The sequence below is a fragment of the Ascaphus truei genome, chromosome 2, assembly GCF_040206685.1.
Source record: "Ascaphus truei isolate aAscTru1 chromosome 2, aAscTru1.hap1, whole genome shotgun sequence".
NCBI lineage: Eukaryota > Metazoa > Chordata > Amphibia > Anura > Ascaphidae > Ascaphus > Ascaphus truei.
Window position 1 is genome coordinate 443,388,526 of NC_134484.1, and position 15,251 is coordinate 443,403,776.

Genomic DNA, 15,251 nt, shown 5'->3' on the forward strand with positions numbered 1-15,251 from the left:
TGAGCTTTGAGGGTAACCGTTAGCAGTAGCACTTAACGAGTTAAGTCAACAATAGAGCTTTGTGGATCTGGGCCTAAAGGGTTAATATTTGCACATACTGTTATACTTTTCGTGTTTGACTTGTAGGGTGTTTATGTGGTATGTTAAACCTTTTGGTGCCTCAAAACAATCCATTGGTAGCATGAGGCATCAAAGGGGTTAAATAACTTTCTGCCAGAGGATTTCGGCAGAAATCCCCTTACATAACCCTATGTTAGAAAAGTGTGATCTCTCCCTCCTCCACTCTCCTCACAATTGCATGGCTTGCGGTGATTAAGGCTAGTTTGAATGAGTTATCACGTATTTGTACCACTAGCATTATTTACCGAAGGGTTACCACATTATTCATGTATGCAAATCAGCTGCACAGTGCAAACCCTTTATCAAAAAAAAAAAAAAAAAAGAATTCTTGACGAATGTGGCGGTAATTCAAAATAATATCACCGCAATCCCATTTATTAAAAACGCCAACTTTGAAAACAGCGACAACGTTAGTGATCCAAAACCCTTTGTTTTTCATACTTTTCTGCATAATTACTAATCACGGGTGGATTAACTCCTTTGTTGCTGAGAGGGAACTTGCAACACAATAGAATCGCCTTTTGGAATGTAATGGGTTTTACAAAGGATTCCAATTAATTAGCACTATTAGTAAGGAATTGCCATAGATTTCCATAGGTAAAGCAGTTTAACAATTATAGTTGCTATGTCTTAAAAAAAAAAAAAAAATATATATATATATTTATTTTTTTGATGATCTAACTACACAGGAAGTCACATTTAGATTTTCTCTTTCGCTTAGAGTTCTATACAAATACTAATCAATAGCTGACATTGTGTCATCACAGAATTCATATCTACTTCTGTTTCTCTGATTCTAGAACTATGGGAATCACTGGGCTGAAATTTGGAAAAGCAAAAACTATGCCAATATGTCAAGATAGAACTTCTATCAGAAAATGTCAGCAGTAGCACTGAAAATGTGGAAGTGATTACTTTTTAACCTGTGGGAACCAATGGTGGGTATAGGTCAAAGTAAAAAATATTAATTATAAAATGATATTAGGGCCCAAATTTACTGAGCTGTACTGGCATAAGGCTAAGGCCCCGCTGCATGCGCCCGCACAGCCGCCTTGCTTGCCGGCGGCGCGTGCAATTTACTGCACTGCGATCTGCAGTGAATTTTTTCCCGGCGCGGGGGGCGTGGCCAAAACGGGTGGGGGGCACGGCCATGACGTGAGGGGGTGGGACCGCCCCACAGCGCAGCACTGCAGCCGCCCCTTAGCCCCTCAGCACCCTCCACCCCTTCAGCCCCATGGCACCCTCAGCCCCATGGTACCCTCCGCCCCCCTCACACACACAGGCACCCTCACACACTCACAGGCACCCTCACACACTCACAGGCACCCTCACACACTCACAGGCACCCTCACACACACACAGGCACTAACACACACACACAGGCACCCTCACACAATCACAGGTTCACAGGCACTCACACACACAGGCACTCACACACACACAAATACACACGGGGGTGAATCAGAGGGGGATCAGAGCAGGAGGGGAATCGGAAGGGGGATCGGAGCAGAGGGAGGAAATTGGAGCAGGGGGGGTGAATGGAACGGGAGGATGAATGGAACGGGGGGATCGAAGCAGGGGGGGGGGGAAATCGGATTGGCTGCTGGGATCCAATCCGTGATTGGTTCCCTTGCATGCCACGTGACGCGGCACTCGCCGAAATCACAAGCTCCTTGTAGCTCCGGCTGGCTGACACATCACAGCACGCAGTCAGCCACGCCGGAAGGAGCCAGCGGGGACCTCAAGAACAGAGGCAAGCAGATGGTGGTCCGCGGCCGCGTGCGCCGCCAGCCGCAGCGGGACCAAAGCCTAAGGCCCCGCTCCCTCAGTCAGCGCGCCCGCACTGCATGCAGGCAGTGTGCTGAGAGGCACAGACCGCTATCTGCGGTCTGTAGGGAGCAAGACCCAGAGCGGGGGGGGCGTGGTTTGAGCGGGGGGGTGGCGTGGTTTGAACGGAGGGTCCGTCCGTTCGTACCTCCCTCCCCATCTCCGGTGTTCAGAAGCCGGAGTTATGATCACGCTCTGGCGTGATCTGAGCTGGCAAAAAAAAAAAAACAAGCCGTGACACACAGCTCAACAGGCCGTCTCCCTACGAGCGCCTTCCCTGCTCCCCTGCTTACCTCATTGGCTCACACGCGCACCACGTGACGCATCAACGCTCCAGAACACCTTCTTCTGGTAGCGCTCGCCGGCTGACGCGTCACAGCACGTAGCGAGCCACGGAGGGAGGAGGCAGCGGGGACCAATGGATTGCAGGTAAGGGGCTGGTGGCGCACGCACGTGGCCGCACGCGCCACCGGACGCAGCGGGTCCAAGCCCTAAGACACCTGCTAGTGCAGGAATATACTTTACAGTCCATTCAGATAAGGTGTTTTCCAGCATCAGAAGGTGTCTTACGGGAATGCCCCACTTTGTACAGTAAATATAGTCCTCTTTGTCTACCTAAAATATCATAGCAATCAAGCAGCATGCATTGGCTTAATGGTTGTTCATGTAATGTGAGCTTGAGACAAAAGGTGGCACTGTGTGCTCATTTGCATGTCATTTCCCAGAATCCTTTGCTGCAGTGGAAGTGCTGGGTGATAATGGTGAAAGGCGGGGTTGCAGACCTGTCTAAGACATGCAAATGAGCATACAGTAACATTTCCATTTGCTATAAAATATCATACATGTTTGTGTCTCAATCATAACTCTGCTCCATTATGGCCAAGATAATTGCAGAGTGATTACATAAGAAAGAAAAATGCATATATCAATGTAAGATACCAAACACAAACACGATTTGCCAGCTAAAAAGTTTAAAATAAAATGCTAAACCTGGATATAAAGAGACAAGTAAAAGGAACTTAGAGCCCACACTGCGCTTCTTTTGATGCAGAAAAACAAAAAAAGATGAAATTATGTGAAAATTGGCCTTTCCACATTTTGCCTTCCTTCATGTGTTTTGATTTGACAAAAAATGTTGGTTAGAAAAATTAAATAAAAATTAAACAGGTCGTCATCAAAACGAAACAGCATGATCCCAAAGGTTCAAAGTAAGAGGTATTGGAAGATGCGCCTGGACGCCATGCTGCCGGTGGCCCAATGACTGGATCAGCACAATTGCACTGCCATATTACCATTATCATTACCATTTCAGCATTTCTAATACAAATACATACATATATATCTTAATTGCTACAGTTTTACTAATGATAATGTTTTTCACATCAAATCAAATGTTTCACTATTTCTATTATTCTCCACAGTAGGTGGCAAAACCATCTACAGTAGATGAAGATAATTGAATTAGTGCATTCACTGGTAACTAAGGCTGCGGGGCAATGAGTTAGGATGAAACGCTCAGAGGAAGGAATTGATTGTTTACATTAAATCAGCGCTGCTCCCAAGAGGTTTCCCTTCCCCCTAATATTTCTTCATTAGGCCACTTTTAGCATCAGGAACCCTCCAGATCCTGATATAGTTTGTATATTTATAGAGGGGGAAAAATCACAGGGTGAATCAATCGGACGGGACAATGCAGCCTGCGCTGCAGTCAGCCAGAGACCCTACAAGGTCGGCGAAATGCTTTGAGGAGGAGTCCCTGAGCCAGTTGGATTAATCTTATGTTCGCGGAGCACCTTGGAGCCACGGAGACAAGCCGGGGGAAAGTGACGTCACGAAGTCGACGGCGCGACGAAGCAGTGGAGCAGAGCACACCGCGAGGGTGACTGGCCGCACGCATAACCCCTGTAGGGAGGTGGTGGGAATACCTGATGCACCGCGACCTTTGATTATATCCATTGCGCATTTTTTAAAGCACTATTTGCTACCACCTGTTAGAGACACTGACTGGCACATTGAGAAGCTTACCACATCTTCATATCCTCACTCCATCATACATTCCAGTGCCTGTTTTCATTTGGAATCCTGTAAGTAGGAAATCCATAGAGCAGAGTTATCGCTTTTTCTCCACATTGCTGTACCATCTACACTTAGTTGTTTCTATTTCCATTCTCTTCCGGCTGATATGCTCCCCCTGGATTACAAGAATAAGTGGAATACAGTACACTGCAGAGTTTAACAGAGAGTTCAACAGAAGTGAACTTTCTCTCACTGTCGGCTCCTTTTTGCTATTACTGAGACTTGGCTCCCTCAGCCTAACACTCAGGCTGCCCTCTCCTATGGTGGCCTTTCTTTCTCCCACACTTGACGCACTGATGGTAGGGGTGGAGGCGAGGGGCTCATCCTCTCCTCTATTGGTCACTACCAAACCCTTCCTATCCATCCCTCTCTTTCTTTTCCTTTCTTTGAGGTTCACACATTCAAGCTTTTTTCCCCCTCTCCATGTGGTAGTCATCTATCACCCACCTACCTCTACTCACTCCCCTTCTGTCTTTCTATCTCAATTTGAATCCTGGTGCTCCCTCTTTCTCTCCTGTGACTCCCCTGTTCTTCTCCTTGGGGACTTCAACTGCCATATTGATGACCGCTCTCTCCCTTGGGTTTCCCACTTTCTATATCTTACCTCTTCTATTGGCCTTCACCAATGGAGTGCAGCCAGCACCCACAAGGACCACTACCATGACCTAGTTTTCACATAAAAATGTTTCTGATTTGTCAATTTCACTCTTTCCTCTATATGACCATCATCACATTTAATCTATTTCACTTCTCCCCTTCTCCACATTCATCTACCCCTCGTTTCTACAGACCTGTGCTCTATTAATCTACTGGCTCTTGATTCCACTTTGCGTTTCTCCCTCTCTTCTCTCTGCTCCACTACAGACTCTGACAACCTGGTCATGAAATACAACTCTACCCTATCGTCCGTCCTCTCTTGAGCTACATGCTCCTCTTTTTCTCTGCCATTCTCACCCTTGCTACACTGTCACACACGCATGCTCCATTCCTGCACTTGCTCCTCTGAACGCCTTTGGAGGAAATGTCATACGCTCCCTGACTTCCTTCACTACAAAGGTATCCTATCCTGTTTCAATTCTGCGCTCTCCCAGGCTAAATAAACCTATTTTTTGGCACTAATCAACACTCACAAGTTTAATCCAAGCTGACTCTATTCTTTGACTCTCTACCCAGACCAACATCTGTTATCTGTTTTTCTTCCTCCATTTCATCTCATGACTGTGCTGACTATTTCAAGACAATGGTGGATTCCATTCAGCAAGGCATCCCCTCTGTATCCTCCTCATATTCTACAGTTCTCCTAATTCTTCTTCAGCCTTCCTTGACTCCTTTTTCTCTGTAACAGAGGGTGTGTCGCTATTGATCTCCTCTTCCCCTTTAACACTTGCCCTCTTGACCCATTTCTTCCACTCTCCTCAAATCTCTCGCTCCACCTCTAATCCCTACACTCAAACATGTTCAACTCCTCTACTTTTCTGCCTTTCCCACCTCCTTCAAGCATGCAACAGTTATACCTTTACTCAAAAACAGCAAGCTTGATCCTATCCGTCTCTCGAACTATTGCCCTGTATCCCTCCTGCCTTTTGCCTCTAAACACCTTGAACGCCTTGTATTCTCTCGCTTGCTCCATTTTTTCTCTGCCTGTTCTCTCCCAGATCCTCCAGAATCTGCTTTCCGCACTGTTCATTCCACTGAAACAGCCCTCACTAAAATAACTAATGACATCCATGCTGCCAAGACATAGGCCATTACACCCTTCTCATACTACTTGATCTCTCAGGAGCCTTTGATACTGTGGACCACCCTCTTCTCCTTCACATTCTCCATACCCTTGGTATCAATAACAGAGCTCTCTCCTGGATTTCCTCTTATCTCTCAAATTGCGCTTTCAGTGTCTCGTTTGCTCATTCCTCCTCCTCTGTCGATCTCTCCATAGGCAAACACCAACGTTCTGTCATTCAACCTCTTTTTTTCCCCTTTGCTTTGCACACTCTCTGTTGGCGACCTTATCACATCTCTTGAGTTCAAATATCACCTCTATGCGGATGACACACAAATGTACCTTTCAACCACTGAACTAACACCTGTTGTACAGACCAAAGTCTCGGAATGTCTCTTCGCTATATCATCCTGGATGACCCTCCACCGGCTCAAACTTAACACGTCAAAGATGGAGCGCCTTATGCTTCCTCCCAAGTCTGGCCCTACTGCCCCTTGTATATTATAGTATCATATGCACGCTGACTACGGTAGGTTTCACATTTGACTCCTCCTTCACATTCTCCTCTCACATTCATATATTCGCTTGTATAGTCTGGCATTCCTGCCCTCTCCCCTACTTTCTATCCTAAATGCTGATGCTAGAATCACTTTACTCTCTCCTAAATCTGTCTCAGCTTCTCTCCTACTGAAATCTATCTCCTGGCTTCCTATTAAATTCCATATTATTTACATAATTCTCCTCCCCTCTTTTAAGGAGGACTTAAACTTCTGCCCCTCCTTACTTCTCGCTATACACTGGCCCGACTCATGCATTCTGTTCAAGGATGTCTTCTGTCTACCCCATTTGTATCTAAAGGCCTCTCCTGCCTTAAATCTTTCTCACTTACTGCCCTATACCTCTGGAATGCCCTTCCCCTCAATATGGGCAGCCCCACTGGCATAAAAACAGTGCATGTACTGTAGGAATATTATCTGTGACTGAAACCTAACACCACCCCCCCCTGTGTAGTATATGATTTATGACTTAAGGTGTTAAATAGTCCCTGAATGTGTAGTATAGGATTTATGACTTGAGGTATATATATATACAGTGTTCGACAAACCTATACATTTGCTCGCCCCGGGCGAGTAAATATTGGCCCAAGCAGCACACGTTTGGTACTAGGTGGCGAGTAGATTTTTTTTTGTGGCGAGTAGATTTTTTGGTGATTTGTCAACCACTGTGTATATATGTATATATATATATATATATATATATATATATATAGGCAATACGATACCGTATGAGCGAATATCAGAGGCAGCACTCCAAAAAGTAGTCAAAAAGGAATTGTATTAGTGAGACATCATATCCAACGTTTCGACCCTACACACGGGACCTTTCTCAAGGTGAGAAGGGTCCCTTGTGTAGGACCGAAACGTTGGATATGATGTCTCACTAATAAAAATCCTTTTTGACTACTTTTTGGAGTGCTGCCTCTGATATTCGCTCATACGGTATCATATTGCCTATTTTGATTCATACAGGATTTGCACCCACCTTTATTTACCTGACGGAATGCCTTGTTCTCATTTATTCACTATATATATATATATATATATATATATACATATATATATATATATATATATATATATATATATATGAAACAAGGCAGCAGGCACTCTGTAAACAATGAAACACTGATGCTTATCGCATATGCGATATTGATCTTCATCCGGAAAGAAGAGTCAGCACACAGCCAAGTTGAAATGACAATATATTGAGGTAACAAAAACCAAGGCACTACATCCGACGTTTCGGTCAGCTACATGTGACCTTCCTCAGGGATGTGCATTGAAAGAGTGCCAGCGAACAAACATATATACCCAAACCAATCAACATAATTAAACTCACCCATGTGTATCCAATTGCAAACATGCAAACTCAAACAGGTGGTGTTGGTGACACGCAATCACTTCGTGGAGCGCACCGCCATCTTGCAGCATCATCTGCACTGCTGCACACATACAGGCACTGTGACTCATTTTTGCCTGTATCCGCGCCATCCTCCGGCGCCGTCGCGCGACGTCACACTATGCGCCGTATTCGCGAATGTGCAGTGTGAACCGAAGCCTCATATAGCCTATATATGTAAACACATAGTAGTGTGTGCGCAGCAGCGACGCTCACAGGTGCCTGGATGTACTGCACAGTACAGATTATACAAATACTGCAATATATCTGCCCATTACATCTATAGGCAAATCATTTGTTTCTAAAGACCTATAAAAATACAACCCCATACATGAGGGCCCATCAAAGAACCTAGGGGAATAACATTTAAAACTAATGAGGCATGTGCATAAGATATATGTGTCACCAAACATCACCAACATATATATATACAGTTGTGTGAAAAAGAAAGTACACCCTCTTTGAATTATATGGTTTTGCATATCAGGACATAATAACAATCATCTGTTCCTTAGCAGGTCTTAAAATTAGGTAAATACAACCTCAGATGAACAACAACACATGACATATTACACCGTGTCATGATTTATTTAACAAAAATAAAGCCAAAATGGAGAAGCTGTGTGTGAAAAACTAAGTACACCTTATGATTCAATAGCTTGTAGAACCACCTTTAGTAGCAATAACTTGTAGTAAATGTTTTCTGTGTGACTTTATCAATCTCTCACATCGTTGTGGAGGAATTTTGGCCCACTTTTCTTTACAACGTTGCTTCAGTTCATTGAGGTTTGCAGGCATTTTTTTATGCACAGCTCTCTTAAGGTCCCGCCACAGCATTTCAATCGAGTTAAGGTCTGGACTTTGACTGGGCCATTGCAACACCTTGATTCTTTTCTTTTTCAGCCATTCTGTTGTAGATTTGCTGGTATGCTTGGGATCATTGTCCTGTTGCATGACCCAATTTCGGTCAAGCTTCAGCTGTCGGACAGATGGCCTCACATTTGACTCTAGAATATTTTGGTATACAGAGGAGTTCATGGTCAACTCTATGACTGCAAGGTTCCCAGGTCCTCTGGCTGCAAACCAAGTCAAAATCATCACCCCTCCACCACCGTGCTTGACAGTTGGTTTGAAGTGTTTGTGCTGATATGCTGTGTTGGGTTTTCGCCAAACATGGCGCTGTGCATTATGGCCAAACATCTCCACTTTGGTCTCGTCTGTCCAAAGAAGTTCCAGAAGTCTTGTGGTTTATTCAGATGCAGCTTTGCAAACCTAAGCCGTGCTTGAATGTTTTCCACTTTTGAATAATCTTTCTCACTGTAGAATGATGGACTTTAAATTGTTTGGAAATGGCCATATAACCCTTCCCAGATTGATGGGCAGCAACAATTGCTTCTCTAAGATCATTGCTGATGTCTTTCCTACTTGGCATTGTGTTAACACACACCTGAATGCTCCAGACGAGCAAACTGCTAAAACTTCTGCTTTTATAGAGGTGGTCACACTTGCTGATGATCAATTAATCAAGGGCATTTGATTAGCAGCACTTGTCTGCTACTTAGCATCTTAATTCCTATGGAAGCAGTAAGAGTGTACAGTGTACTTAGTTTTTCACACATGGCTTTTTCACCCATTTTGGCTTTATTTTTGTTAAATAAATCATGACACGGTGTAATATGTCATTTGTTGTTGTTCATCTGAGGTTGTATTTACCTAATTTTTAAACCTGCTAAGGAGCAGATGATTGTTATTATGTCCTCATATGTAAAACCATAGAATTCAAAGAGGGTGTACCTTCTTTTTCACACAACTGTATATGATGTGAAATGTTCCAAGCATTATTATGCCAAGTGAGCATTTCTCCTCCAGACGATAAATAAATGTATGAAAGTATTACAATAACCACTTCAATCGCTATTGTGGAGACCAGTACGGCTCAGCTGAATGTGCATGCTCAGTAAAGTGCAGCAAGGAGACACTTGAGCTAATAATCAGCAGATTGTCTTCTTGAGTAGCACTTGAAGTATCTCTGCCACTGTGATAAACCTTTTCTGGAGCAGCATATATGTTTATACACGGGTCTGCAGACTTCTATTAAGGTCCCTCTCCCTCCTTTGTTACTACATGGAAGAAAGGACCAACACTACTACCCACCCTTCTTTGCTTATAAAAGTCCTGTAATTGTTTAAAGCAGCAATACAGGTTTCATAATAAAAGAAATAATAATCTGGAATGTGTTTTACGGTAACGTTTACTACCTCAAACTTTGCAGGTATAATTTAACAGACACTATTGTATCCTAGTAGTTATCCTATACTAGCTTAACAGATTCAGTACACAAAGGCCTAGATTCACCAAAGGTCGATAAATGGAAAAAATGGAACACCAATTTTATTTAATCGATCGATTTACTTAAGCTATAATGGCAGTAGTAAAGCAGTGATACAGGGCTTTTTACTGCTGCAGTATGTCAGCAATATTTTTTATGTGGTGCATGCATATGAGTCATTATCACAACATTACTTATTCACACAGCAAACTCTGATACCTGATTATATTGGACTACCTTAAAAAAATATCGCCACATTTTATCACCGACTCCGGCTGGCGTTAGGTCCAATTTGGCAATGAATATAATGGCCTCTATATACAGAGGCAAGATAAATAAGATTATCCAATCTAGAATAGGTGATACAAATACATCAAATAAACCATTAACAAGGTTTTTATATATTAACCCCTTACTAGTATAAGTAGCCAGCTAATCATGGTCAACCCATCGCTAGCTAGGTCAACAAAGAGATGAATGTATTCCTAACACTAAACTAACTAGCCCGCTTGCATACCAAAGAGGCTAGTAAGGCATTGCTTTACAATGCCTCACTGACCCCTGTTGAAAACAAGTGATTGACCACCCACCTTACCCCCCCACCACCCCCATGGGGCCTACTCCAGGGCACTTAGCCCAATCACCTCCTCCCCCCCACTACCTCCACCCCAACATAGCCAACAAGTCCCCCCCTCCCCTGTCCATTCTATGAGTAACTTACAGTCCTATCAGCCTCACTTTGCTAATAGAGCTGTAGGTAATTTAACCATACAAAACACATTTCAAACAAATATTGCTATATAAATCAAGTGGTCATTAGCCCCTTTAGTGCAAGTGAGGCCATTTTGGCCCTCTCACTTACAGTACATCTTTAGTAGCCTCATTGTCACCAAAGGTGGTAAAAATTTAAACTAAACCACTTATCCAATCCACATTCAGATCTTCCATGATCATCAGAGGTTAGGATTACCTGAACTAGTTAATCATGACTTGACTGCGGTGGTATGCCCTTATATACAGTATATGTCATTGTCGAATACCACGTGTTTAATGGTAATGTTTTATATCAATCAATCAATTGTTCTTACATATGACTTCAAGTAGGGAAAAAACATCCCAATGAAGTATAATGTCATATGTAAGAGTGGTAAATCAACCAACCCGATTGACCATTAAACGTGGTATGTAATGGTGACAGGTCCTATATTATGTCATACCACCTCAGTCGACAGCAGAGAGAAGGCTGATGAAGATGGCTACCGATATGAATATAGAGGATAAAGAAGAAAAAGATAGAGAATGAGAATAAAAAGATTTGTCTTCTATCAACAAAGGAGCATGGGATTCAATCAACATTAAGGATAGGTCGTTGAAAGACATGGATGGTACCAGATTTAAGATGGCAATCGGGCCTTGTATTAGATCATGCTTTAGGGTGCACTTATTTAATAGCGTTGGTTTTTTTCCCCACTTAATTTGTATTTATTTTAATGGACCATTAAGTGGCAAACGCTTGTTTTATATCCAAATTATTTTATTGTTTTGTTTTAGTTTGAGCATCGGTCTAGTTGTATTACAATATATAGTTATGCGAGATCCTAGACTCTGACCTCAACTTGAATGGGGGAGGTGGTGGTCCAGTTCAATCATTAATCCCTTTGGGTGTCAATGAGGCTGCCGAGTCTCTGCATGAGAATAACTAAATAGCCTAACTGGCCCCCGAATGGGTTAATGACCACTTAATTTATGATTTGATGGTTGCTTTAAATGTGTTTTATGTTGGGTATGTTATGTACAGCTTTATTACCCAACTTTGGCTAATAGGGGTTTAACTCATTCATAGAAGTGGGGGTTGTTGTGAATAGTGGGCAATAGATATCAAAGGGGTTAAAATAATGATCTACCATAGGCTACTGTAATTAATTAAATTATACTACCCTATGGTAGAGATGTATTGTATTTGCAGCTGGATTTTTGGTGTTAGTTAGGAAATTGTGATGAGGAACATCACGTTTCTCCTGCGTTACTGTCAAAAAGTTAAATGCAAAAGGAGTTCATTAATGCATACAGTATATAATTTTGCGAGAATACGAAGTTAAATCAGAAAGAACATCCTGAATTATTTATTTTTCTTCCTAGCGCAGAATAATTTTGCAGATTTAATGACATTGTAGGCAAAAGAGTTGGAGAGAAAGGCTACAGGAGCGCCAATAACTAAGCAAGATATCAACGCTCGTAAGATCAAAAAATATACAGGTTCTGCACCATCTATAAATAAAATATATGGGAGCTATCTATAGAAACATACACAATTGCTAATAAATAACTTTTTTACCTTCTGATATTTATTATGAAGACGTCTATGCTATTAACCATTATTTTAAATGTTACCGTAAGGAAGAAATATTTCTTACATCAGGCTTACTTTGCAGGGCTGGCGTGATGGCGGTGCTATCGGTGCCACTGCACCAAGCCCCGTGGTTACAGAGGCCCCACGCTCTCCCCCATAACAATTAAACTGATTGCCAGCGGATGGCAAGGGGCCTCTGTAACTCTCTTACCTTCTCCGGTGGCATCTCTTCCTGCAGAGTCCCATCATCATGGCTCTGGCATGACGACGGGAAGTCACGCGGTGTCACGTGACATCAATAATCCATGCAGCATCACGTTACTATGATAATGGGATGCCCTGTGGTGCCGCGTTGCCATGACAACATGACGCCACATGGCACCGTGATGTCGCCGGACACTGAGGAGATGCACATGTCCCTGCACCGAGCCACGCAAACATCCCAGCCGACCCTGGTTACATGTATCATGTTCTGTTTTTATGTCACAAAATAAGACAAAGGGCTTTGTAATCAGAAAGTTTAGTACTATACAGTATTCTGAACCACTGAATAACATCCCCAATTAAGCATTTATTAGGTAACATAGGAAGACCGGGACAGAGAGAGAAAGAATAGTGGAGATGCATGAAAAGATTATGCAAATTATGGGGTTATTCAAAAATACAGATAGTAATTGGAGAAGGACATAAAGGTGACAGAGTGGGACACAGGAAGAGAAGAGGGGAAGGAGACAAGAAGGAGAGATATGCTAAGTGCTAATAACGTATATTAGCATAATAATGTATGTGTGTGTGTATTTATATATGTATGTGTGTATGTGTATGTATGTGTGTATGTGTATGTATGTGTGTATGTATGTATGTGTGTATGCATGTATGTATGTATGTGTGTATGGTCACATTTGTGCATAAAGCAGTGACACTGTATTCTGTGTACATTATAATAATGTGCTGTGCTATTGTTAATTTTGTCCACTGTAAAAAAAATATATGGTAGTTTGGCACCCTGTATGAAACACTAGTTTAGAGTATAATTCAATGTGAACATACCATTATATATGAAGATAAAGAAAAGCTGAATAATGTACCCTACCGCAGGCCTAAATATTATATCCTGTATGCTGCTGCTTATTTTATGGACAATCAATGTATTAGGAGGTACATACTTACACAACAAGAAGCAGAGGGTAATGAGCTGTATCTGAGAACGTTGCAGGCTTGATAATCTGCATTGGTAATTCTAAGGAAAAAAAAAAACATTATTAAAGATTTAGCCCAGTGCAGGTTTCCAAACAAATGCCAGCAAAACCTGTTTGGTTATGTCAGCAGAAAAAAAAAGAAAATACATTGTTCAGCGAATCTTACTTAACCCACAGTCGGGCTCTCTTAAATTGAATTGTTGTTAGTCTATCTTTAACCCAGTGGTAGTTAGGAATAACACTTCAGAGTAAATGTATCCAGCTGACTCTATTAATACCATGCTGATAACAGATGTGCTGTTGAGTCCATTAACATCAGAGGTGATTTCAAGAATCTTCAAGTTCCTTACATTTGAATCAATGCTCTTGGGCAGATACAGTAAGTATATGGACACTAAAACCCGGTGGTTTTTATGCTCAAAGCTGTAGTGCAGTGATGACGAGCAAATGAGACTTACTAACTTCCCATATTACAGTATATTTGTCTAGACTTCATGCATCTCTTCTCCTAAAATCCAGGAAAATTGGAGGAAATTAACTTAATCCTTTTGCTTCCGGAGAGGCCTGGGATGCATTGTATTGTATGTCTTTATTTATATAGCGCCATTAATGTACATAGCGCTTCACAGAAGTAGTATGGCAGGTCTCTCTGGCAGCAAAGGGAGTTGCTAAACTGATTCATACTCTACATCAAAGGTGCACAACTCCAGTCCTCAAGCCTCCCACCTCCCCCAACAGGTCAGTTTTTCAGGATATTCCAGCTTCAACACAGGTGCCCCAACCAGAGCCTGACTGAGCCTCTGATTGAGTCACGGGTGCTGAAACAGGAGAGTCAAAGACAGAGAAGAGGCAGCATGGGTTAGACCTGAGTGTTGATTAGTGATGAAAAGTAGGTTTGTTTAGCCTGGGAGAGCGCAGAGTTGAAACAAGGGGTAGGTGAAGGTGGAGAAGGGGAGAAGCGAGAGAGAGAAATTTAGATGAGGAGATGGTCAGAGAGAGGACAGGGGGAAATGGAGAAATCAGAGAGAGAGAAAAGTTTTTTTGTGAAAACCAGGTCCAGGTAGTGGCCATCCTTATGGGTTCTGGCTGCAGTCCACTGTTGAAAGCCAAAAGAAGAAGTTACAGAGAGAAAGTGGGAAGCCCAAGGGAGAGAAGGGTGATCAGTCTTGCATCTGAAGAAGTTGGGAGGAGTTTTTAAAAACTTGGGAGTATTTGAAAACTTGGAGAAACTCTTAAGGCTTAATAATATACAATACACCCGATAAATGTGAGTTCATAGAGAATCCTTCCTGTTAATAATTAGCACAGTCGAGAATCTCCCCCCTATTTGGTGTTTTCTACTTGCACCCCCGTTTTGGATGAGATAGATAAAACCCACCTTACATTCTAATGCTTACAAATATTTAAAACAAAACATTTTCAACTGTAATGCAGAAATACTATTATTTCTGTGATTTATTTCAAACGGGTATTATTTCACCCAGTTTGAATTCAATAATTTATTTTAGCATTATAACTAGTTAAAATGTGTCAGACTGCACCTTCAAATAAATGCCTCCTCATTATGTAATTTGACCATGTAATTTAGTATATAAGTTTTCCCTCTATGTGTAACTGCAACTGATCATGGCTCGTAATTCATCATGAACAAACCAAAGCAAAAATACATTG

The 15,251-nt window shown here is 42.2% G+C and overlaps 1 protein-coding gene across 3 annotated transcripts in view; it reads right to left on the bottom strand.

The window, feature by feature from the left end:
- Positions 1-15,251, bottom strand: part of DPP6 (dipeptidyl peptidase like 6) — a 1,044,825-nt gene that overhangs the window by 19,614 nt on the left and 1,009,960 nt on the right. For all 3 annotated transcript variants that reach the window (XM_075587874.1, XM_075587872.1, XM_075587873.1), the window contains exon 19: positions 13,552-13,621. In XM_075587874.1, coding sequence (XP_075443989.1) covers positions 13,552-13,621 — 70 coding nt within the window. The remainder of the gene's footprint in view (positions 1-13,551; positions 13,622-15,251) is intronic.